The sequence below is a fragment of the Mytilus trossulus genome, chromosome 3 (assembly GCF_036588685.1).
Source record: "Mytilus trossulus isolate FHL-02 chromosome 3, PNRI_Mtr1.1.1.hap1, whole genome shotgun sequence".
NCBI lineage: Eukaryota > Metazoa > Mollusca > Bivalvia > Mytilida > Mytilidae > Mytilus > Mytilus trossulus.
The window spans coordinates 40,008,475-40,034,129 of NC_086375.1; the positions used below are offsets into that span (position 1 = coordinate 40,008,475).

At 32.0% G+C, this 25,655-nt stretch overlaps 2 protein-coding genes across 4 annotated transcripts; both read right to left on the bottom strand.

Moving 5' to 3' along the window:
• Window positions 1-166: 166 nt before the first annotated feature.
• LOC134711467 (uncharacterized) lies at window positions 167-8,981 on the bottom strand. 2 transcript variants are annotated; one of them, XM_063572069.1, is made up of 8 exons: window positions 8,828-8,981; window positions 6,583-6,644; window positions 5,280-5,467; window positions 3,932-4,046; window positions 2,953-3,016; window positions 2,136-2,324; window positions 1,153-1,268; window positions 167-833 (listed from the first exon to the last, which is right to left on the bottom strand). In XM_063572069.1, the coding sequence occupies exons 1-8, from the start codon at window positions 8,910-8,912 to the stop codon at window positions 606-608; spliced, it is 1,047 nt and encodes a 348-aa protein (XP_063428139.1). In that variant the 5' UTR covers window positions 8,913-8,981; the 3' UTR covers window positions 167-605. The 2 variants fall into 2 exon arrangements, with proteins under 2 accessions (XP_063428139.1, XP_063428138.1); XM_063572068.1 differs by having other exon boundaries at window positions 2,950-3,016.
• A 6,080-nt stretch (window positions 8,982-15,061) lies between these two features.
• Window positions 15,062-25,313, bottom strand: LOC134709424 (uncharacterized). Of its 2 annotated transcripts, none has more exons than XM_063569584.1 (8): window positions 25,180-25,313; window positions 23,622-23,749; window positions 22,792-22,979; window positions 20,345-20,441; window positions 19,194-19,254; window positions 18,282-18,467; window positions 16,907-17,046; window positions 15,062-15,446 (listed from the first exon to the last, which is right to left on the bottom strand). In XM_063569584.1, exons 1-8 carry the CDS (start codon window positions 25,226-25,228, stop codon window positions 15,231-15,233), a joined length of 1,065 nt encoding a protein of 354 aa, XP_063425654.1. In that variant the 5' UTR covers window positions 25,229-25,313; the 3' UTR covers window positions 15,062-15,230. The 2 variants fall into 2 exon arrangements, with proteins under 2 accessions (XP_063425654.1, XP_063425655.1); XM_063569585.1 differs by having other exon boundaries at window positions 15,064-15,446; window positions 16,925-17,046.
• Window positions 25,314-25,655: the final 342 nt, after the last annotated feature.

Consider the following 25,655-nt stretch of genomic DNA (forward strand, 5'->3'; position numbering starts at 1 on the left):
ATATATGAAATAATGATGGTGGAAATGTTTACCCTGTTGCTCAGATCGGGAGCTCCTGTTTTTTTTTTATAATATTTAACTTTCGGGGGAACCAGTGTGTTCTAATATTATGTCATATGTTTTTTTCATCATTTATCATTTTGCTTACTATTTCAGTATATCAGCACATGTTATTCAAAACTTTATTAGTAAAACAAAACTTTTCTTCTACAACATAATACTTAAAACAACACATACAAAATGATATATTTTTGTACATAAGAAGTCATACTGGTCTTACCATTAACAATATACAACCCTAGAAATATTATTTATAAGCAATTCATTATATTGTAAGCATAAATGTACGCGTAGAGCAACAACAGAAGAGTCTAAAAAGGAGAATTATGGACAAATTTTTAAAGTGATCGTATGTTCTTGACAATAATGTTTTCACCTTTATTTCCTTTTTTAAACAAGCAATAGTAAACAGGAAAATAAACATATTTGCCTCCACTACTTTCATACGTTGTTGTGTTTTGTTCTCTTTTTGTTCATTCGTCGTTGGTATTCAGGGGAGACAATCATCTTTACGAGATCATCGTTAGACATCATACACAATAACATCATAATTTATTGTTTAAACAAGGTACGGAATCCCTCTCAAATCTGAATTTTTCTTCCATGTGATCGATGTAGTTATGGTCAGCTGCATAATTTGTTGGATGAACAAACTTTGCACAACAATTATTGAAACCTTCTAGGCAAAGAATATTTCCTGTAACTATCTCTTCTATAATGACGAAAGCATGCATACTTTCTACTTTCAATTTGAAGACGGAACATGTACTACTCTGTTGTGAATCAAAATAAACAAATATGAAAAACGAAAAAAGCATAGTGCAACAGTTTATCAATAAGACATATTTAGAACAAATTCTTTTTTTTTTTTATTCGAGCGCCACTGATGAGTCTTTTATGTAGCCGTAATGAACGTCTAGCGCACTGGAACATAAAAGTTGGTATCTTTAATAGAGTTTGACACATTATAATTGAAATAGATATATCTGCATTGTTCAAAAGGTGCATAATTAAATTTATTTTTATATATTTTGTGTAAATGAAAAATACCGAGTGATTGATTGATTCGTGTTCTATTGTCTTATGACTTACGAGTATAATGTTTCCGTCACAGGTAACATGTAGATATTTCTTATGTTCCTCATCCATGTAACGTCGCAACATTGCATGACTATTAGATTCTATCCAACGCTCCTCTGTAAAGTGACCTATAAATATATTTAAACAAAAATGAATATTTGTGTTTATTATTTCACTGGATTCGTATTTCCTTTGTCACATGTACTGATTTTTGTGAATTGAGGAAAATTATATTTGTATTGCAGTTTTTTCTAACAATGGTTCGTCAATGTCGTGTAAAACTATAAACGTGTTTTTTGTAGCTTGAATGGGTATGCCATTAATTGGTTTTATTGAAATATTTTTCTAAATTCAGGACATCCAATCCCGTTAAATTGTGAATAAAAGCCTTGTATACATTTTTTTTTAGAATTCAATGTTTTATTAAAGTCTCATCTCTCAACAAGTACAATCAATCTTTGCACATGTAAAATAATACTAAATAAAACGAGAGCCATTCTATACAGATGTATAAGAGACTATTAAAATGCATAGATATAATACATAATCTGAAATAAAATACTATTTACAATATATAAAATTTCTACGTCTTTTAAAAATCAAATGACAGGTTTTGGCACACACACGTATCATATTTACATCTGAGAATAAACACACTGACTTTTGATTATCATACATGAAATTACTTTCAGAGAAATCAAATATGTGTGTCATAAGGAAGTACGTCGTAAAAAATACATCCTGCGACACTTAATTAAATTAATTTTGTCAATATTGTTTACAGTGGATATGGGTTGCGTCAAAAATGCAATAACCTGCAAGGCCAAATTATGTATATTGTTTGATTTTTTTTTTTATAGAAAATGTTTACAGTAACCAAGCAACACAAACAACAAAAAGATGTCAGTGTCTTCAATATAAGACAGTGTTGTATTTAATACATGAACGTAAATATTTTATTTAAATTTTTAAATTATAAGTTACTTTAAGCTTACATATATGAAAATCCTTTGGCTTTTGTCCTGGAATAGACGATATAAGTTCTTTAAAAATCACGCAGTTTTTCTCTAGTGCTTGCATATATTTATTTGTTCCTCGATTTTGTATGGTTACTGCAGATTTTTTTATCCAGTCAGATTCGGGTACTGACGACTCATTATTTATCCGTGCCTCAACTGCAGAGCCTGTGTTGATATACATTTGTAAAATATGTAAAACAAGAATGTGTCCCTAGTATACGGATGCCCCATCCGCACTATCATTTTCTAGGTTCAATGTACCGTGAAAATGAGAGGAAATCTCTAATTTGGTTTTAAAATTAGAAAGATCATTCCATAAGAAACATAAGTTTCAAGTTGATTGAACTTCAACTTCATCAAAAAATACATCGACCAAACACTTTATCCTGAAGCGGGACAGACGGACGAACAGACGAACTGATGAACAGATGGACGGACGCGCAGACGAAAAAACATAAATCGGACATTAAAAAACTCTTATGTATATTTAAACTTAAAAGTGTAATAATTACTGTACACCAAAGTTTCAATTATTGTGTATTTGTCTTATTCAAATTACTTTACGTGTCCACATATTGAAGCTTTCGTTAATGTATAAAAAATACTTTGAAAGAAAAAATAATAATATTTATTAAGGATAAAATTAGAATAAAAGAAAATAAAGTTTCGATTACAAAATCATACATTTTATATCTTTTTCTTTCAACTGTCAATTATTTTCATTTCTATTTTTCTTTATTCGTTAATTTGTTGTTGTTTACTTTTTATCACTGACATAACTCATACATACTACCTAACGAACAGTTTAACTCAAAACTTAAGTCGACAATATTTCTAGTGCTTGGTCGCCTGTAAGTCTGAAAATAATGAAACCAAATTTCATTGAAAATGCACATTTAATTTTTGAAAAGAGTAACGTGACTTATTTGGAAATCTCATCGTTTTGAGCAATTCTTGTTGAAGTTCAATAAAAATTGTTTAAAAGAGTAAATAGTTAATTTGCTATTAACCCAAGCAAAAACGAAAATATTTTAAGATGTGAGCAGCTAAAGATTATACTAACATTAAACATCCGCGTGACGTCTTTCTTATTTAAAATTAACTGCACATATATAACAATTATGATAAGTTGTTTAATAATAAGATATTGTCTATATTTTAGATATCGTCACGTGCTGGAAGAGAAAATAAACACAGATTACCTGAAATGTAACTCTATTTTGCAAATACAAACTGGCTAGTCATACATATGTCCGAAACAATATATTTATTTTCTGACGAGAATGCATTTTTTATTTGATGTAAATAATTGAAACAGAAAACTTTTTTTTATGGATTAACTATCTATTTAATAAGTTTACGGCGTTCTAACTACGACAATAATGTTGAAAATACTATTTGCATCAAAGATACCAAATATCTATTCCACTCGATATTCACTTCCTTTTGCGGAGATTTTGATATATAATAAAATCATATTTTTGTTTTATTTTACACACTGATGGACACAAACAGCAATACAAACATCTAGTAAAACAATTTCTTTTATTATTTAGGTTTGGGTTATGTCGCCTTTTCCAATGAGCACCTCATTATTTCGTTGATAAACCTGACTTAAATATGTGTTTTAAGTAAGAATATTTTTTTCAGTTCTCACAAGCCCAGGAATTTCATTTTCAAAATTCTCCACTACCCTCTCATTAGATGGTTGTGCATTTTCCCGAAGAACTTTATTTTTTAATGTGTATTTCGTATTCAAAGTTAACACGTACCATTATGATATTTTCATCGTTATTGCTTGGAAGATTTTCAAAAACACTTAAAGCGTCTTCATGACAAAGTAATGTGGTATCTACATTGTTGATACTGAGAAGCTGGTCTTCATTCCTAAACAAAAAATAAAACAATAATGCAACGATAGGTGACAAACCTGTTTAATACAAAGTGTTGTCAAAACATTTTTTTAAGAAAAAACCTAAATATCCTCCTCCATTTATAATAGATTTGAAACAGTGTCGTCGGGTCATTAAAAACACTGTCTAGCTCTTGAAAAAAAATATTTGAATATGAAAATTCTGATAAAAAATTTAATCTCTAGACCTTTCTTTGAGTACAGTTATGAATACATTTGATAATTGTATATTTCATTTTGAAAACAATTTTGAAATTAATAATAGGGTCCATGATACATATCCATCTCTAGAATAAAACATTAACTCCAAGCACTCGCAAAGCGGTTTGTGTTCATACTGGCAGACAAAGCAGCCAACAATGTAGTGTTGGTGTGACGTATGCACTACACGGAAGTTCTTCTACATTTAGGTCCACACGCTCCAAAGAGAGTCAAATTGCTACTTATCTGTGAGTATGTATGAATTCTTGTAACTACCTCACTTACTGCTATTAAATAACTTGGTATTTCACTACCACTACCCAGCTGAAAGCATCTTCCGAAATTGAAAGTGCCGACTATGTACTGGTTAAATAAATTACACAAACAACCATTTAAATTTCATTTCATCTCAGCATCTCATAGTATAGTAATCAATCTACTACCTATATGTGAGTGTTTCTCATAATCTTCCAATCGTCAAATGAAAAAGTATACTGTAGAGATGTTATTACCAGTGAAAAGTGTTGTAAAAACAAGAGAGGCGAACATTTCCAGAGAAACATTCAAACTCACAAATTAACTCAGGTGATTCAAAAGGGTAGGCATTTCTGTATGACCGATTGACAGTTTAAATTGTCAAAATGTACAAGGTGTTTAAATTGAGAAGAATGCACTGATACACCATCGATCTCAGGGGTGTATTTAATCATGTACTGCGCTACAACTTTAAGGAAGTGCGACGAAGACAAACATCGTTTAAATAATGGAAAAGACGACGCTATACTTTTCATTTCTTCTTGTAGCAGAAAGGGTATAGACAGCTTAGCAAAGAGCAATTGATGTATGTGTTACAACAGCTCAACTTCAAATGCAAAAATCTAGTATTTTTTTGAAATTTTCGGGCTGTATTTTAGACTTTTTATGTATAAATACATAACTTAATTATACGTTGGAAACAATTGTATGAAAAACAAATCTTCGAACATACTGATAATTGATATAAATACCTGAGTTCTAGCATTCCATAGCATACAGAGTTCCACACTTCTTGTGTCGATTTAAGAACTATTCTATGTCGAAAATATCCATCAGGGGTGATATAACTACTTTCAATGTCTCCCATCAGACTAAATTCACTTGTGTGGTTAGGTGATACAAATATTTCTCTTCTGGCGATAGATGTTTCATTTGGTCCCTAAAAATATTCATAGAAGAAATAATGAAAATACATAGTAAACAATCAAAACAACACGTTTACTTATAATTCATGCGTCTCAAGCGCTTTTCTGAATTTATCAAAAATATTTGATTGAAAGTGTTAAAATATTCCTCCATAAGTATCTGACATGTGTCGTACTGAATTTCAAAAACTTCATGTCATCACCGAATGAGACCAATTGTCAATTTGATCTTATCGTGATCTACATGACGGATGCGGGGGTTGGATCATGATCTGCTTATCCTATCGGATCACCACATTCTACACCAGTTTTCAGTGGAGTCCGTGTTGCTTAGTCTTGAGAAAGTTCGCCTGTCATGTTTTGGATTTTTTTTTCAGATTTTCAGAATCCTCTGGTTTTATCAATTTGAATGCCTTAAAAAAATTTGCCCATTGACCCCTATTTTTCTTTTTATAAATCTTGTACATGTACAATTATAAGCCATCTGTAAAAGTCATACAAAATCCTTGTTATTTTTCAATAGTTTTTGAGAACTTAAACTTGTCAATGATAAAGCTATGAAAAATGAAGAGAGAACATTATCCTGCCAAAATTTCAATGGATAATATCTCGAAAACATTTTTTGCTCTTTTGGTTCCTTTGTTAATCCCCTATCACTATGTATACTCGTGTTGTGAAACTTGTTATTTTGAAACTAAGTAACGAACCTCCTTAAGGTTTGTATGTTGCATAACAGTGTTTTGTAGACTTGTTGGTCATTTTTTGTTTGTTTGTATTAAGTAAAATTATAGGCGTATCAATATATTATATAAAAAAAACCCAGCAATTCAACAACTTCGTCATGACTATATTATATTACTCATGATATTATCTTTTCATTTAATTTATTTTCATTCGTTATAGTTTTATTATAAGTTTAATTTTTAGGAGTAAATCATGAAAAATGTTGATGTCGTCACGGTCACATGTCAATACTATGTTTATGAACTGATAGACAATAAACATTCAGCAAACCAGACGACGTGTTACATCCAAAATTAAATTGTTGTAGAAAAACATAAAGTTTAAGTATTAAAAAAAAACATGTCCATAGTCTTGAAAAATCCAAATTTTAAGATAAGATACTCACGTAAGGACGAGATGCGGATCTTGCTGTTATATTTTGTTGTAGATGATCATCTCTTCTTGGTTCTGTTTTGTAGATAAATGCACTTAGTAACACGTTATATGAATATAATTTTACACCTATAAGATTTTCCCAATTAGAATTATTACCGGGTTTGCTTTAACGTGAATAACACGACGGGTGACACATGTGGAACAGGATATACTTCTATAGCACTTGTCATCACCCAAGTTGTATGTGGGTTTGAACTGTTCAGTCTTTAGTTTTCTATGTTTTGTTTTCTGTCAGTAGATTTATAATAGGGATATTACAAGATTACTAAAATAATTGAGCACATTTTAAACAGATATAACTGGTTTGATTCTGGAATTTTAAAAATAGGTAAACGGATTCTTTTGAATATAAGTATAGATTGTATGTTATATCCATATGGCTATTCTAATATCAAATTAAACAATGACTATCTGTGAATGACGCAAGCGGTACTTGATATCAAATCAATCTCAGTCGCATTAAGATGTGGTATTTGTTTCCGGTTGTGTGTGTGGTTTTTTTTAAAACTGAAAATGTGTTTTAAACTGCACTGTTAAAGTAAACATACCATGATGATAAAGACAGAAAGGGGGAAAAGAGAGATAAAATTGAGAATGGAAATGGGGAATGTGTCAATGAAACAACAACCTGACCATAGAAAAGACAACAGCTGAAGGTCACCAATAGGACTTCAATGTAGCCAGAAATTCCCGCACCCGGAGGCGTCCTCCAGTAAGCCCCTAAACAAATATGTACTAGTTCAGTGATAATGAACGCCATACTAAACTCCAAATAGTACTCAAGAAACTAAAATTAAAAATAATACAAGACTCCTGACTTGGAACAGGCGCAAAAATGCGACGGGTCTTAACATGTTTATGAGATCTCAACCCTCCCTCTATACCTCTAGCCAATGTAGAAAAGTAAACGCATAACAATACGCACATTAAAATTAAGTTCAAGAGAAGGCCGAGTCTGATGTCAGAAAATGTAACCAAAGAAAATTAACAAAATGACAATAATACATAGATAACAGCAGACTACTAGCAGTTAACTGAAATGCCAGTTCCAGACTTCAATTAAACTGATTGAAAGAAGATACAAGAACCGAAACACTTACTAATATTAGACATGTATCTTCATCAAGAGGTCAGTCATCGAGACAAAAACTGATACATTTTTAAATTTGATAATTCATCCTCGTTGATACTGTGATATTTATAAATTATAAGGTAGTCTACATGATCATCTTGAACTACTTAAATTTTGTTTGATATATCATCAAATTCATCCTAGATTAGTTCCCGAAGTCAAAGTATAATAAATACATTTTAATGTATTACTATGTATTATTGTGCGTTTGTTTTTCTACATGAAATTTGACAAGGGGTATAGGGGGATGGTTGAGAGTTTAAAAACAGGTTTAACCCCGCCGCATTTTTGCGCCTGTCCCAAGCCAGGAGCCTCTGGACTTTGTAAGTCTTGTATAATTTTTAATTTTAGAATTCTTGTGTATAATTCGTAGTTTAGTATGGCGTCCATTATCACTGAACTAGTATACATATTTTTTTAGGGACCAGCTGAGGGCGCCCCCGGGTGCGGGAGTTTCTGGCTGCATAGAAGAACCATTGGTGGCCTTTGTTGTTGTCTGCTCTATGGTCGGGTTATTGTTTCTTTGACACATTCACCATTTCCATTCTCAATTCTTTGATGAACATACAGGCCAGACGAGTTATAACTAATTAACTGACAAACAGATATCCACGCATTTCAAAACATATAGTGCTATCTTAAAATGCATATTCAAATACATTTCTAATTCATTCATGGATTGTCAATGGTATTAGGTGATTCAAATCGTATAATAGTTCGTTTATATATCCTACTGCTAAGTACAACATCCGATATATCTTTCTCAATTATGAATTGTTACATGTATATTATGCCATCACTTGTATGTCAGTGTATGATCATGAGGAAGTTAAACATCTGACATCCATATATCAAAAATATTTCATTTAAAAGTGTTGGTAAGAAATTAAGTAGAAATCAGTACAAAATGTATTAATTATAAAAGAAAAGAATGATGTGATATGAATGATAATGAGAAAACTCTCCACAAGAGACGACCAAAATGACACAGCTGTTAAATTTCCCATGTGTGTTTCATCGACTAGTATATTAAACAAAACCTAAATTATGCGTCAGTTTTTACCTTTTGCTTCCTCTTGGCAATTCGTAGTTTTTCCATTCAGTTTGTCCAATGCCCTTTGGGCGACACAACTGTCTAGTTCATCCATTACTGCTATATTCCAAATTAAAACAAAACCTCACTGTATATAGTTTGTGAGTGTCAATCCTTTAAATGGTTAAGAAACCACAAGGAAACTTCTTTTTTTTACTGTACATGGAAAATGTATTTTTAAGTACTTTTTTCCGGTTGTTGAATGAAACGTTTGTTTTTCACAACAAGTCAAGGAGTTATTACTATACAACAATGTACAACATGTCCGTATTAAATTTCCTATATTGATACTTGTCTATTCATACGATTGTGTGTTACGAAATACAAGAGTTGTATTTTTCTTATAATGTTCTTGAATAGAAACAATATTACATTTAAAGATTTGCGGACACACGTATTAGGTCTCACATCGATATCGCTCCAGAGATATGAGGCGACTATTATATCTGATTTAGGGACGACATAAAAAAGTTAATGAAGGAATAAAAACTTACTTCAAATTGTTTGGAGGTAAGGGGGGGGGGGGGCAAAATTGCTGCAAGTTTTGTTTAATTGACATCGATTTTAAATATATCCTTATTGGTCAATCAATTTTTCCCAGAAAAAGATAAGAGGGGTAGGGGGTTAGTGAAAAACTCATATGAATTAAGTTTTTGTTATCCTACATTGAACTGCTGATGTCGTCCTTTATGCCCGCGTCACATTGTCCCGATTTTTACGCCGATGGCAACACGATTATGGAAATTTTCAAAATCGGGACTGAACGTATCCAGATCGGGCTATTCGTAGTGCCATCTTTAACCATCGTAGAACCATCGGCCACTTTTTCTAGACTTCGGGGACAACTTCGTGAAGGGTTCTAAATTTTTTAACATGTTAAAAAATCCCCGAAGGTGCGTCCGATGTTGAGGGTTCGTATTGAGTTCGTATCACCATCCTCACCATCGTAATGTCACCGGGAATGCATCTTTGAACATCGTATTGCATTCGTGTTTCCATCGTTTCCATCGGGCAGTTTTGACATTACGATGTCTACACGAATGAATCACGAAGCTACCCGAAGGTCTTACGATGGCAACACAACTTCGTGAAGACCTCGTACTCCCGTCGTGTTGCCATCGAATAAAAGTACGAAGGCGACTAGATGGAACTACGACGGCAATTAATCCAGCTAAATATAAGTTAATTTTCGCGCTAAAATACATTTAAAGTGCCATGTCATAGCCATGCGCGATATGCACTGGTCAGTCTAATACGACAGTTAAGAAAGACGGTTCACAAAACATGGAGCTTATATCATATGATTCTATGAGAACAGGAAAGGCGACAGCGTTGTTTCTATTAATTCAAATGGAACAAGAAGAGCAGCTATTGCAGGCTCAGGATTGACTTTTTCAAGTAAAATATTATGTTTTTGTCAATTTTTCATATCAAGTAACATAATGAAAATCACAAACGCGCCTCGTACACCAACACTGCAGGTACACGTATATAGGGAAACCAACTTTTTCTTCATTAATCTGATTTGTTTATGTATCGTCTGAGTTGTTGTCACACGAATGTTTACTCCATAACCATTTTGTTTTCTATATGTCATATTTTGCCACATATATTATTATGATATTCTCCTGGAAAGAGGTCTTTTTGAATAAAAGGGATCAACGAACCCATTACCTTACCTTTAAGATAGATCAGTAAACATGGGCATAATTATGGGTGATTATTCAGACTAGTGCACATATTTTACGTTTTTTCGTAAAATTTTAAATCACATTTTGAATTTCATCATTTTTAACTATTTAATGAATGGCAATAATTTATTTTGATTTTATTGAACCATAAAACTAATTTTTGACTCTTCACATTGAATAATCCGCGAAGTGGATTATGTAAAATGTGAAGAGTCAAAAATTAGTTTTATGGTTCAATAAAATCAAAATAAATTATTCCCATTCATTATAAATAAATTTCTATCAAAAATAAGACACAAAGAACTTTTTATATTATTTATATTAACAATAACAACGTACACACATGTTGGCGTATGAATACACAACGTCAGAGTGGGTGTGTCGCCATCAAAATTGACAACATTGAAAATAAAACTAATAATTTTAACCAATCAGAAGACAGTTAATACACCAAATTTATTTATATATCTATATAATTTATAAATTCTAATTCGTTGTTAGCGATAAAATGCGTTATCATGATAGCATTAAATGTCATGTCATTTATTCCTACCCTATAGACCTGCTGGTCCTAAATATTCATTTATCCAGATTAAATTAAGGGAGATTTCTTAGTTGCTGTTACCTTTTCACACATTTAGAGATAACTAAATAATTAGTTAACTCAAGGATTGGCAAGGATACACAAAAGCTTCTTCTCAAACAAAAAAATAAACCCTATAGATATTTATGCGTGGCATCCCCTCGTATGTAACATATTGGGGACAAATATGGACACTATATTTGTATATTACACATGCAGACAATGGTAAATTGAATATGCATATTTGATACATAAACTATTTGTAGAAATCAACCAAAACATTCAGTAACTGGAAATATCTTTAATATTGTCTTTAGAACCAGCAGGTAAAAAAATGAACAACCAATTCCCTGTGTAGTATGCTATTTCAAGGAGAACAAACAAGTCCATCTGCATGACCTTGACCTTTGGCATTGAACGTAAAAATGTCAGATCATTACAAGGAGGAACAATATACCAAATGTGGTTAAAATCTTTTGAAGCATATTGGTTTTAGAGTGTCCACAAGGGTGATATTGCCTTGTATTACAACTGCCACTGTGACCTTGACCTTTGAACTTTAAAGTCAATAGCGCTTAAGATATTCATAACGAGTAACACCATACCAAGTTTTGAGCATTTTGGTTCTAGAGTGTCAATAACAATTTTATCTAAACGCAACTTACATGTAGTAGGCGGGGGGATAATAAACTAAGTTTAAATGCATCGTAAGCTGTACACGTCTTTTAGACATCGTATGGCCATCGCACCATCATCGTAATCCATCGTGTAGCCTTCGTGATCCATCGTGTAGACTTCGGCTGAGATATGAAGCTTAAATACCCGTCTTCCGTTAACCTTCGTATGTCCATCTTTTGCTATCGTATATAATTTCGGCACCATCGTATAGACTTCGTTATTCATCGTACTTTCTTCGGTCACTTTTTGGTATTTTAACGAGATCGGGACCAACTTCGTACGAACTTACAATTTTTGCATTCGGGTGTCCATCGTATATAAAAATCGGGACAGTGTGACGCGGGCATTACTAAGAATTAATGAATAGTTTTATCTTTTCTCTAGTTCTAAAGAAATAATTAAGCTTTGATAAAACAGGAACAGTGTCGGATTTTGATATGAGCGTCACTGATGAGTCTTATGTAGACGAAACGCGCACCTAGCGTACTAAATTATAATCTTGGTACCTTTGATAACTATCGTTATCTCCAAATTTTTAGATGCAGTAACACAGGTATTGTATAGTAAGGGATTTGCAATAAAATCTTCATTGCGACTTCTTTTCTGTTATGAAAGTGATACCTAATCACTGCTTTTGTATGGCAATATGAATCTACTATCCTGTATATTTTTCTGAATTAATTTCCATAAACCTGATTGTTTAAAAGATAAAAGAGTACAATAATATGTTAGTAATAGATACACCTTGTGGGTGTTAACCCTAATGGGTATGTCCTATTTACAAAAAATACAAACTATCATTTTCAATACAGAACGATATTTGTCACTAATTAACGAGCGATTTTTGATCCTATGGTTTTGAAAAGCATGATAAATGCAGGGTATCTAATTACATTTTACGACGTCTTGGTTGTAAAGTATCAAAATTGCATTGAAAGTCCTAAAATGAGTTTACATCAGACTCCAGTGGTGGATATAGACATTTACATACAAGGTGGGGGAGTATAGGACACTGACTGCCTTAGCATACGGAGTATATATCTCCCAATTGATACGGGCTTGTATTTCCTATCATGATTTCCTTGATAAGGGATTGCTGCTCACATAGAAGCTATTAAACCAAGAGTTCCGAATGGTGAAGTTGAAATCATCCCATCGTTAATTTTACGGGCGCCATCACGAGTTGGTTGACCGTAATGGAATAACCGTTTCACAGATGATATCGAATAGTTTCCTTGACATAAGGCTAGATTGTAGATACGACAATAGGAACATTTTTTCTATCATCAGTGAGATTCACGAAGGAATCATTTAATTTTCACCGATTGGAACTCTTCGTTCAATAGCTCCCATGTGAGCAGCAGTTATCTTTTAATGAATCATGATAGGAAATACAAGCCAGAGGATATATCATGGGAGATATATACGTCGTATTGAGACGCTGATGGAAGTTTGCTATATAGAAATGAAAATTATCACAATTGGGAAGCTGAAATCCTTTTTTTGTTGGAAAGTTTTGTTTTCAACCGACCCCAATTGTCAATTTCTAGATGAAAATCAAGATTTGAGGCAGACTTAAATGACTTTGTTGTTAAAGTTATTAAGTTATCAGTTTCCATCGTTTCCATCAGCACTTAAAGCTTTCTGTCGACCTCATGTAACACTAAATTCATTTAAAGTTTAATCTGTACTGATTGATATTGTAGTCTTAGATACGTCATTTTCTTATTAACTGTAATTGGCTTTCAACTAGCTTTCAATAACTTCGAGTACTGTAAGATCTTTAATTTGTGGCTTTCGTGTTTTGTTTCGCTAATTTTGTGCTTTGTATTGATCCGATGAGTAAATTCTTTATGACTTATTTCTATAATTTGTACTTAATATGTTGGAATGTTACACTGCTGTTCGGGTTTAGTTGAGAGTTGACAAACGGCAAACATGTGTTATCCCGCCACGTTCAGTATGTGCCTGTCATTATTGTTTTGTTCATTAATCAGTCTAGTAATTTTTTCTCGTTTGAATTTTTTATCATTTGTCATTTTCTGGTATTTTATAGACATTTTTTTTTCAATGTCGATAGCCGTACGGTGCCTTATAAAGGCAACAGTAGTATACCGTAATTAAAAAGTAATAAATCAATTGAGAAAAAATCAAATCCGGGTTACAAGCTAAAACCGAGGGTAACACATCAACTATAGTACCTACTATTTTTGGTATATAGTGTACAGTGGACTTAATGGTATTCATATCTCATCTCCTTATAATTTTATATTAAGATAAGTTTAAAAGAACAATATACAAATTACAAATACCCTACACCCATTCAACTTCTATCCACCTCATACAACATGTATTTCTAGTATTGGTGATTTGAACACAGCTTCCCGACATTTTGATTTATTAATTTAGTATATAAAGTTCTAGTTACTGTATTTTGAAATTATTTTGTTGTTTGAACAGACTTATCTCGCCTTTCTTGCTTTTTTCGTGGCCAAATGAATCTTAAAAGAATGACAATTTTAATATATAATAATATCTTATACTAAAATAACTGTAACTCATTTTTATTGTTACATTACACATATTATAATGTTTTTGTTGTTTATTCGTATTAATTCCGGTGTCCCCAAGTTTAAGGGCATACGATACAGTTACAGGGGAGGTAATGACGTTGCAAACGTAAAATGTTATTTTCGCGACGTCAAACTATGACATATAGGGAAAAGATGCATTTTTCGACTGATTTTTATCATTCAAACTGATTCAATTTGAAAACGAGTGCATGGACCTCTTTTTTTAAAAACGGCAATTTGTTTCATTTTGCAAGGAGATTATGTGACCAAAATTTTATAAAACTGTAAATAGCGTATTTTTTTTAATTTTGATAAACATGCAGCAAAAAATTACGTTTTTTCCCCCTATTCATGAACATTTGATAAATATGAGTTATTTCTGAATAAAAATTTAATGATACTTATAAAATACAGAAATTACCGATTATTTAACAAAAAACAATTTGTGTTTATCTTTTAAAACAAAAAAGTTATGTCTTTCTTTCAAAAATGAAAATACGGCCACAAATCTGAATTTTGAGCAAATATACAAAATTTCGACCTCATTTTACTAAAAAAGTAGCACATGAAGGTATATTTTTTATTACATATTTGATTTAATCAGGTAAAATATAGCCTATATGCAAATTTTCATCAACTTGTAAATACAGGTTCAAAACTGTATCGTATGCCCTTAAACCAGTTAAGTTTGTACCACTCCATGGATATGGAGACACCAACGATTTCACCAATTATAGGCAGTGACAATCTCTAAAAATGCTGCATTGCAAGTATACGACTGTGTCTTACATTTGTAAGAAGCTCATGCCAAATTAAAGATAATAATCGTTTATAAATAAATAATTATTTCACTGTCTATTACAAACTACTTTGTTCACTTGGAATCTAAATTTCTCTGGAATGCAATCAATATAATTCAAATCATTCCGGCTCTCTGGTTGTTCTACACATCGAATGGTATGTCCATTGAAACAAAGCAATTTCTTTCCATCCATTTCCTCAACTATAAAATACGCTTCTTTAGCGGAACACTTTAATTGAAAGACACTGAATCCATCCTTTCGCTACAAAACAATAACAAAACCGTTTTTTTTTGTTTCAAACATTTATAAAAGAGAAATTGTTAAATGTCACCGTTTCGATAACCGATTCTTGCTTAGATGATTCTCCCAACGAAAAGTAATTGAAATTCATGTAAAACGATGATTTATGTATTTTTAAAGATACAAATATAGGACATGAAATCGCAAATATCGTCTTAGTCGTCCTTTCTTCTGTAATTCTATGAAAATTGTTAACATCAGGTTATATTCCCCGAAAATCATCTCGACGGTAAATTAGACAGGGTCCATATTACTAAAAACGAAATGTTTACGAGTCAATGTATTGTAGGACTTTTTTGTAACTTGGATACACGTTTAAGTATGTTATGAAAGATTTGGAGTTTGACAACTTATGCCCCTTTAATAAATTTATATTAAGTTTATTTATATCTTTGAATTCTCAAATAATTTCAAGATTGCAACAATGCGTAATAAAAGATTGTTCATCAAATACATTATAGTACTTTTGCGTCTGTTACTACCACGAAATCTGGAATAGCGTTTTGTTGATAACTAGTCTGGAGAGTCTTATTTATCTGTCGAATAATAAGTGCTTCGGTACAAGGTTTTTTAACGGAACATTAGCTACAATGTAGACATTTTTTGTTTCAGATATTCATAAAAAGCGGAATATTTTAAAATAAGCGACACCTTGTCAACTCTTTTGAATCCGTATTCATGCGAACCTAAATTGAAAACTTAGCTATGCATGGGCTAATCATGTGTGTTATTAAAATGAAAAGAGTGTAAACTTTGAAAAGTAAATCAAGACAGTCAAAGTAAAGAACCCTTTTGCTGGCTGATTTGGATTACAAAAAATCATTCGAATACAGGTAAAACAATGATTTTTTTGACAGAAAAATGGCTAGAAAATTATTCGTTTTACGATTACACTTGTTTGTCGGTTTATTTGTATTTACATTTATGTTAACATCAGGTCATATAACTAACAAAATACATCGGATATCATCTCGAAGGTTATTTATAAGACAAACATACTAGATTGATATATCATAAAAAGCCCATGCATTGTAATTGTTGTTTAATAAATGACATTTTCAGTATATTATTCTGGATCGATGCAACATGTAAAGCAGGATCTGATTACACTTCAAGAATACATGAGATCACCTCTTGTTTTTGATGGGGTTCGAATTGCTATGTTTTTAGAATTCTATGATGTGTTTTCAATACTTAGTTCTGATATTTAGTTTTTGGTCTTTTTCATTTCATTTGCTATGAAAATGTCAATTACTTTCGGCTTATACGTGTGAATGTCCCTTTGGTTCTTTTAAATTTCTTTTAATAATAAAATATGAGACTTGAGTCGGTGATCAAGAATTTGGAAGCTGTTGTATTTAACGTGAGTTAAGATTATTATTTTCCAATGTAAAATAATTGAGAAAACATCTGTCTCATACCATCTCTATAAACCCTACCAATGTAATGTTCCCATCCTGAGTTATTTTAAGATATTGCTTATTTTCCTTATCCTCGCTGCTATAACGTCTTAACCAGGAAGTTTTATCTTGATTAAGGAAACTTTCTTCTATAAAATGGCCTGCAACGAAAAAAAACAACTTTGAGAATGAAAAGTTTTTTTGGGGGGTGGGTGGGAGTGGGGATGGGGATGAAAAAGGGGGGGGGGAGTTAGAGTGGGTGGTGAGAAATGGGGGTTGGTTGCTACAGTATAAAATTGAAAATGGAAATGGGGAATGTGTTAAAGAGACAACAACCCGACCATAGAAAAAATAACAGCAAAAAGTCACCAACAGGTCTTCAATGTAGCGAGAAATTCCTGCACCCGGAGGCGTCATTCAGCTGGCATCTAAACAAATATATACTAGTTTAGTGATCATGAACGTCATATTAATTTCCAAATTGTACACAAGAAACTGAAATTAAAACAATACAAGACTAAGAAAGGCCAGAGGCTCCTGACTTGAGACAGGCGCCAAAATGCCACGGGGTTAAACATGTTCATGAGATCTCAATCCTCCCTCTATATCTTTAGCTAATGTAGATAAGTAAACGCATAACAATAAGCACATTTGAAGTTACATTCTTTGCATATTACATATTTTGAATAACAAAACTATATAGTACTCTTTCATATATTTTTGAACAAAGATTTACCTAACATGCGTACAACATATTTATTCAGTGGTAAAATAGGTTTGAACTAATGCATTTACGACTTTGTTCTGTAATGAAATAAAAAAAAAACGAAATCTGCAACTACATCATTTGTTTATATCTTATGCGTCCAACAATATTTTTGGTTATGAATACAAAATTGGAGAAAACCTTTTTAATTTCTAAGTATTGGATAATATGATTCTGTTATGTTGTGATTTTCATTTGTCGCCCTCCACGAAATTAAATATCCACGAATATGCGAGTTTCCTCAAACCACGAAAATTGATACCCACGAAAATCAATGAATCCACAGTATTGTGTTGTACACATTGCTTTGGTCTATAAAGAACAGATGTTTCATTTGCAATCTACTTTCATCTTATTTCTTTATGCAATTTGAATTAGGATTTTAAATAAAAGACAAAATAATATCATACATAAGAATTCTAATGTTTAATGTCGGTTTCTTATATTGATTACCTACATTGCTAGAAAAATCAACACTGAACATGGATGCCTTTCCCCAAACCACTAAATAATCAGAAAACAAACAGGAAACCGCGTTATTGATAATTTTAGTAGTGACTTTGGAAAAGGACGTTTCACTTTAAATGTTTTTATTTTTTATAACTGCAAAATCATATGAGCATAACTTACTTTCGTGGAAATCTTCATCTTTCATAAACAAATGTGACGAAATGAGTTCTGTAAAAGCAATTTGTCCGTTTTGTATTTGCATAAACTTGGAGTTGTGTCTGCTTTTCAAGGTAATCAAACGTTTCATTATAAATTTGTTTGCTGATCCTGAAGACTCATGATGAACTGTTCCACAAATAGCTGAACCTGTAAGAATGAATAAATGTATCAAAATTGAACATCGTTAAGATAGTTTACTTAAAATTAAGAATGGAAATTTGGAATGTGTCAAAGAGACAACAACCCGACCATAGAACAGACAACAGCAGAAGGTAACCAACAGGTCTTCAATGCAGCGCAAAATTCTCCCATCCGGAGACGTCCTTCAGCTGACTCCTAAACAAATATATATATACTAGTTCAGTTATGATGAACGCCAAACTAAACTCCAATTTAGTTCATTGGTTTGTTGTCGAACACAAGTATCGCAATATCCATTAATAGGATAACTATCTTGGGCTTATTCCATAACATTGATTTTAGAATTAGGAGATATCACAGACAAGTGTGAAACAATTTAAGCGAAAAAGAAGGACATACAAAAAAATTGGCAGGATTCTTGCTTGTGCCAAACGTTCCCCTTTGCATTGGGCAGTGGTTAAATTGTTCTAAACAATAATAATAATAAAAAAAGATAGTTGAGAAGAGATTTACTAAAAAGATTGATAAAAGCATAACACAGATCGAACAAATATACACATACAAAGCTGAAGAAAAGGTTCGAAAGTTATTTAAAGGCAAATGACAAATTATACAAAAAAAATATCTGTCTTAGACAATGCCTGTTACAGACAGGCAAAAGTAAAATATCAAAATGTACAGTCGATTGTGTTATCAGTTATTATATACATATCTTTAACAAGAAAAGCTTACTTAAAGTATTGTAGTCAGTTGCACAAATGTTTTCCTCCACTGATCCTGTATTGCATTGATTCTGCAAGATAAATAGACCTCACTGACAAGAAATAAATTATCGAAAACGATTGATATCATAAAAACTAAGTTCAAATCAATGTCATTAAGATGATGCCTTTACTTTCGTTTTTAAAGACATACTGTTTTATACTTATAGGGCCTCTAAAGGCTCTATTGATGTTGATTGATAATTAAAATAAATGAAAAGAAATAAAAAGCATCTCCTTTCTTTAGAACCAAGAGTTCCAAATGGTGTAGTTGAAATCATTCCTTCGTACATTTTACAGACGCCATCACGAGTTGGTTGACCGTTACGGAATAAGCGTTTCACAGATGATATCGGATATGTTCCTTATATCGTAACTGCAAACCCACTTTCACAAATGTGACCTATCGAATTAGACTATTTACCGGGTTTGTAATAACATCAGCAACACGACGGGTGCCACATGTCGAGCAGGATCTGTTTACCCTTCCGGGGCACCTGAGACCACCCCAAGTTTTTCGTGGAGTTCGTGTTGCTTAGTCTTTATGTGTCTATGTTGTGGCTAGTGTATTATTATTTGTCTGTGTCTCTTTTTCTTTTTTAGCCATGGCGTTGTCAGTTTATTTTTAATCTATGAGTTTGAATGTCCCTCTTGTATCTTTTGTCCTCTTTTAGAAGAAACACTGGTATGAATAAACAAAACTGAGCATGATGTTGACATTCATTTATAGACTATCATTTGTCAACGTTTTTGTTATTGGTGAATACGTTTTATGAAATACACAAATTATATCATGTTAATCTTTATGTTAAATATACTTGTCATGTTGAAGAAACTGTATTCTGTGTTTGATATATATATTCGTAATTAAATGGAGCAAACATTTAAAATTACAAAAATAAAGTCTGATATGTTCACGGCAGTAAATAGATTGAAAATGTTCAAGCAATTTAGCTGGATCGGATTGTCGAACTTCTACGCGTTGACTGTACATTTCCATATGCAACAACAATAAATACATTAATATAACTTTTAAACAAATGCGATGTCCGATGACCATTCCCACACCATGAAGTTATCAATAACTTCAGTTCCAAATGTGTATTGATGGCATATTGTTACCTTTGTATCCATATTATTCCGTAAACGGGCTAACACGTCACCATGGGGCATCAGTGTGACATCCTCGTCAAACAGGCTTACAAGCTGATTTCTTTTTCTAAATGAAAATCATACAAGAAATTAATTCAACTTTGAAAAGGGAAAACCTAGGTTAAGATTTCCAGTGAATGTTTTCATATATGAGGAATACTTTAATATCATGCAGCACAATGTAGGTAATTATAAACTTTATTTTAATATCCTCTATTCTTGAATGAAAAAGGTTGTAGTTCACTAAATACTATCAATATGAACTCAAAATATATAAGAATAAAGTACATTTTTCCGTTGTTTTTTTATGTAATTTTTGCATTGGGTGTGAACAAAACGTCTATTGTTTCATGTTGGCAACACTTGTTTATTCCCCTGAACCGGAAATAAAAGCTGCAATAGATATTGTTTATTCTGTACCGTGAATTGACATACATTTAAAAATTGACAATGGGGATTGGTTGAGGACAAATCATTACGACAAACGAGATTTTTTTATCTTCCCAATTGTGATCTTCCAAGAATACTTTAGAGCTTGCATTTCCTCTCCTGTTTTCCTCGATAGAGTGTTGCTGCTTACAAGGAAGCTATTAAATCAATTTTTCCAATGAAATACATTTTGAAATATACGTTTGAACATTTCCCAACAACGTGCTCTTTACTATGAATGTGACCTACTAAATTATACTTTTCGTGGGGTTAGAACTTACGCGAGCAACACGACTGTTGACACTTATGGAGAAAAAACAAAATATAAAATTCAGTTGAAAAAGGCTGAACATATCAGATCAATGCAAGGAAACACATAAAACAAAAACACACAAAGGACGTGGTAGGTAATATATATCCACAACTCATAAAAAAAAACCCAAACAAAACTCTTAGTACTTGTAATTCCATATCGGTTTGTGCTGAGTAAACGCATTAGAGAATTAGCTTTTAATAACTCATTGCGATTGTCAATATAATGGATTTGATGCGACTGTCATAAAAGTAAGATGTTTTGCTAGCTAAAAACCCAGGTTCAATCCACCATTTTCTACATTAGAAAATGCCTGTACCAAATCAGAAACTTTCCGTTTTTAGTTTTCCTCGCGGTTCAGTATTTTTGCGATTTGACTGTTTTCGTACATAATGTAAATTAATGACAAGTGACACGTTTACAACACCATAAGTAGATATTCATTTGAAAAGGAAATACTACGTTATGCAGATTATGTAAATTGAATACGTAATAAAGTATCTATTTTGAATATCGCTGATTTTCAACAGTATGTTTCTGACACGATCCCATCGCGATTTATGCATTGGGAGGACGTGCAATACTGAAACCGACATGGATTCTGATTTTATATCGTTTATAACTTAAAGTTTACGACTTTGCATTGTGATGCGAATCAAATGATAAAGCATAATAATTCGTTGATAGTATATTTTTATTTTCGGATGCAAACTTGATCACTAAAGGTAGCAATACACAGTTAGGAAAAAAAATTAAAATTGACACTCATAATTTTTAATCACCCTCTTTCCCCTCCTGTCTAACAAAGAAGGCTTTATATGTGTGTTATGCATGTATATACTTGTAGAAAGAAAATCTTCCATAGATTTGATTTCTAATGCTCATTAGGGTGAAATATAATCCATTTTGGGTGTAACCATGGCAACAATCTGCATTTCTTAGATACAAAATATAGCAAAAAAGGGGGATGAACATGTCACAAAAGTCTCCAAAATTTGGTCTAAAGGAAAATTTCAATGAATTACAGTGATACCTTTCCTGAATCCATAGGTGTATATCTATCAAGTGGTCCAAAAAAAATCATATGCTTTCCTGCTCCTTTTTCCATAAAATTAAATTGAAAAGATTGAGCGCAAAATCTTTGTTGATAAACACGTCAATAATTTAAGGACCTATGAACGGTGCGGATAGGAAAATACGGACTGTCAATCATACAAATGGCCTGTAAAACATGTGAAATCAATCTAAATGTTCATATAAACCCACTAAGAAGGCTCTATTATTCTTCAATTATCTAAAAATCAATTTTATTGTACAAAAACTTTCATATTTAAAAACTTCACAGGGGCCATAATGCGAAACTAAAGTTCTAACTGTGTATTGCTACCAAAGTTATGTGACCTACCGAATTAGACTATTTACCGGATTTGTTATCACATAAGCAACACGACGGGTGCCACGTGTGGAGCAGGATCCGCTTACCCTTCCGGAGCACCTGAAATAACCCCTAGTTTTTTGTGGGGTTCGTGTTGCTTATTCTTTAGTTTTCTTTGTTATGTCATGTGTACTATTGTTTGTCTGTTTTCCTTTTTAGCCATGGTGTTGTCAGTTTATTTTCGATTTAAGAGTTTGACTGTCTGGTATCTTTCGTCCCTCTTTTTAATTATATACATACCCAAATTTTAATCTACCATTGCATATGTAGGAAAATCGTTCTTTTTGGTGTTCAGACTCATCGGTATGTTGAAAGTATCCTTCTTTAGAAATGTAACGAGTTTCTATGTTTACCATGCTATTGTTTCTACTAATTTCGTTTTCTGTTAAACAGAGCTTTGTTCTTTGAAGATCTGTTTTACTTACATTCTGTAAATACGGGAAAATAAATAGTGACAGTCATGTGCATTTTTTGTTAAATTAAAATAAACTGTCATTTGTGAAATAAAGCGTATTTTAATGATTTTAAAAAGAACTTTAAATGGTGATGAATCAAGTTGATTTTCTCTACAACTCAAAAACAGTGTGTTTTTCTTGCAGTTCAGTGTTTCTGATGTTCCGTTATTTTTTTCTTATACAAGTAGTTGATGTTTTTCCTCGTATTTTGTTTGTAACCTGGTATTGTTATCCTAGTAATGTATATTGAACAGCGGTATACAACCACCGTTGCTTTTGGTTTACTTCGATCATTAATTCTATGAACAGCTGATTTTTTTTAATATCATGCAAGTTCTCTTTTAAACATACATCAGTTTCGTATTTCCTTTTCTTTTTTAGTTGAATAGTATACCGAAGTAATTTTTTCATCAGATCTAAAATCAGGTCAAAAGAACTAGTTAAATACGGTTGCAAAAAAGAAAATGTTGTCTAATGATTTTCTAAAACCAAGTTTATCAATGTAAAAACTATAATAACTAAAAAATTAAATAAATGTTCATTGATCAGGAAAATATAATCACAAATAATAACAAACCAAAAGTCAAATTCGTGTTTTTATATTATAAAACTTACATTACAATTACAATTTTCATTTTCAAACTCGCTGACTTCACCATGATCTAAACCCGTCTTCTTTTCAATACCTTTAATTTCACTGCTAAGAAACTGTCTTGTTTTGTCGTCATTTAAATGCTTGAAATCTAAAATGTATACGCTATTGTTTCTAACAATTCGGTAATAAAATATCTCTAAATTAAAGAAAATGAGTATTTGGTAGTATTGAGCGGACAATGTAGATCTATAAACATTCTTTTTATGGTTGGTTGTTGTCTCTTTGACACATTCCCAATTTCCATTCTCAATTTCATTTTATGATTGACTTGCTCAATAAATGTTATGTAACACTAAAAAGTATTAATGTAGATCTAATTAGATTTATCATTGATTAATGACCATCACTTTATGTTTATCAAATCTGACCGAAAGGATTTAAAAATGCAAAAAGTTCTAAACCATATTAAGTCAATTAAAAGGAACGACATATGAATATATATCAAATTGGATAATTTCCATAGTTGTCTTAATTATTTCAGTTGGAGGACAATCAAATAATAAAAAAGAGCACTTCTTAACAGCGGTCATTTGAACAAAAGCGTCTAGGTAATGTGAACAAAAGAAACAAATCAAGGAGAAGTGTGCAGCACATTTAGATTTATACATAAAGATATAGATCTTGAATATATATACCGAAATTTTTCCGTATCTTTTCCTATCAACCCAATAGCTCCACACGGTATTTAGAAGCAAATACGGAACTCTTTACTTTTTAGTCATTTTTTTCCTTCTAATGTCTGTTACATTATTTGTTCGACAAACCATTACATGTGTGCTCCATCATACAACATGCATTTACACATTACTAAATTGCTGATGACAGTCATTTATAACGAACACTTCATGATTGAAAAAGTACCTAACCGCTAAAAACAAAACATTAAAAAAAGTTCTTCTTGTTAATTGCAAACCATTCCATCCCTTGCCAATGATGTATCAATGTAATCTACCAACGTTTTGTCGTTAAATGGTATTGGGACAAAACCTATTAAAAAAATTCAAAGGTAAATTAGAGCAGGGAAAAGTACACAAAACAAACATGAGATCTGGCCCAGAAAGTTACCTGGCCACACGGTGGGCAAGGCAGCGAAATCCATCCCTTATTAAAATTATGTGTAGCAATTCAAACATAATTGGTTAACGAGAAGGAGATTTTCACCAGCTTAACTTAAGCTTAAAAAAAATCCAACAGATTGAGACAAAAGGTTTTTTATTATCTATAAAACAAAATGGACAGAGCTTTTGTCAAGCATTCTTCTAACTTAAAGGTTTACAATGCATGTTTTAGCTAAATATGTTATGCTCAATGTTTTTTTTGTAACTGTACAAGACAATATAGAAAGAGAAGGATGTTGAAAATGAATCGGATTTTGGAAGTTGCTTATCAAATTCTTGATAAAATTTTTACAATGTTGTACATTGGCCGTTTTAATTAAGGTAATCAATTATATTTCAATTATTTCATGATGCGAATTCAATTGTTAAGATATTTTTTTAATTTGGTATCCGTGTTTACCTTTTGCTTCTTCTGTACTACATCTGGTTACTCCATAATTTTCATCCATTGATTTCGGTTGGTATGCCTAACTGTTTGTTTTAATCAGTACGTCTATATTTTTCCAAGTGAAATAAACTTTGCTATGAATTAGATTAGTGTGAATCCTTTATATTGTAAGGATAACACCCGGAAAGATCATTAAGGAAATGATTTTTTCACAAATAAAATATTGTCAAGTACTTGTTCCGGCAGCCGAATGGAACGTTTCTCACGAAATGAGAAGATACACTAGTAGGCAAAAGTTTGTCGATAGTAAAGGAGTAGCTTCAGTTATAAGACCCCTTTTTGGCCCCAAAATATAGCAGTTTTAGAATATTGATAATATGTAATCGTTAAGATATTCATTGGAAATTAGAATGCTTCTGTTACATACATATGGACTGTTTTTGACAAGACAATGCATTCATATCGAGTTATAGCATAATTAAGTCATG

Bases quoted from the DNA above. Each gene is read 5' to 3' on its own strand.
- LOC134709424 (XM_063569584.1), bottom strand. From the start codon at position 25,228: ATGGATGAAAATTATGGAGTAACCAGATGTAGTACAGAAGAAGCAAAA. The intron at 20,442-22,791 runs GTATGTATATAA...ATTTTCATTTAG, and splicing joins AATGGTAGATTAAAATTTGG to AAAAAGAAATCAGCTTGTAA. The intron at 17,047-18,281 runs GTAAGTTATGCT...TTTTCGTTGCAG, and splicing joins AGATGAAGATTTCCACGAAA to GCCATTTTATAGAAGAAAGT.
- LOC134711467 (XM_063572068.1), bottom strand. From the start codon at position 8,912: ATGGATGAACTAGACAGTTGTGTCGCCCAAAGGGCATTGGACAAACTG. The intron at 4,047-5,279 runs GTATTTATATCA...TTTTTTGTTTAG, and splicing joins TATGGAATGCTAGAACTCAG to GAATGAAGACCAGCTTCTCA. The intron at 834-1,152 runs GTAAGTCATAAG...GATTCACAACAG, and splicing joins GTGACGGAAACATTATACTC to AGTAGTACATGTTCCGTCTT.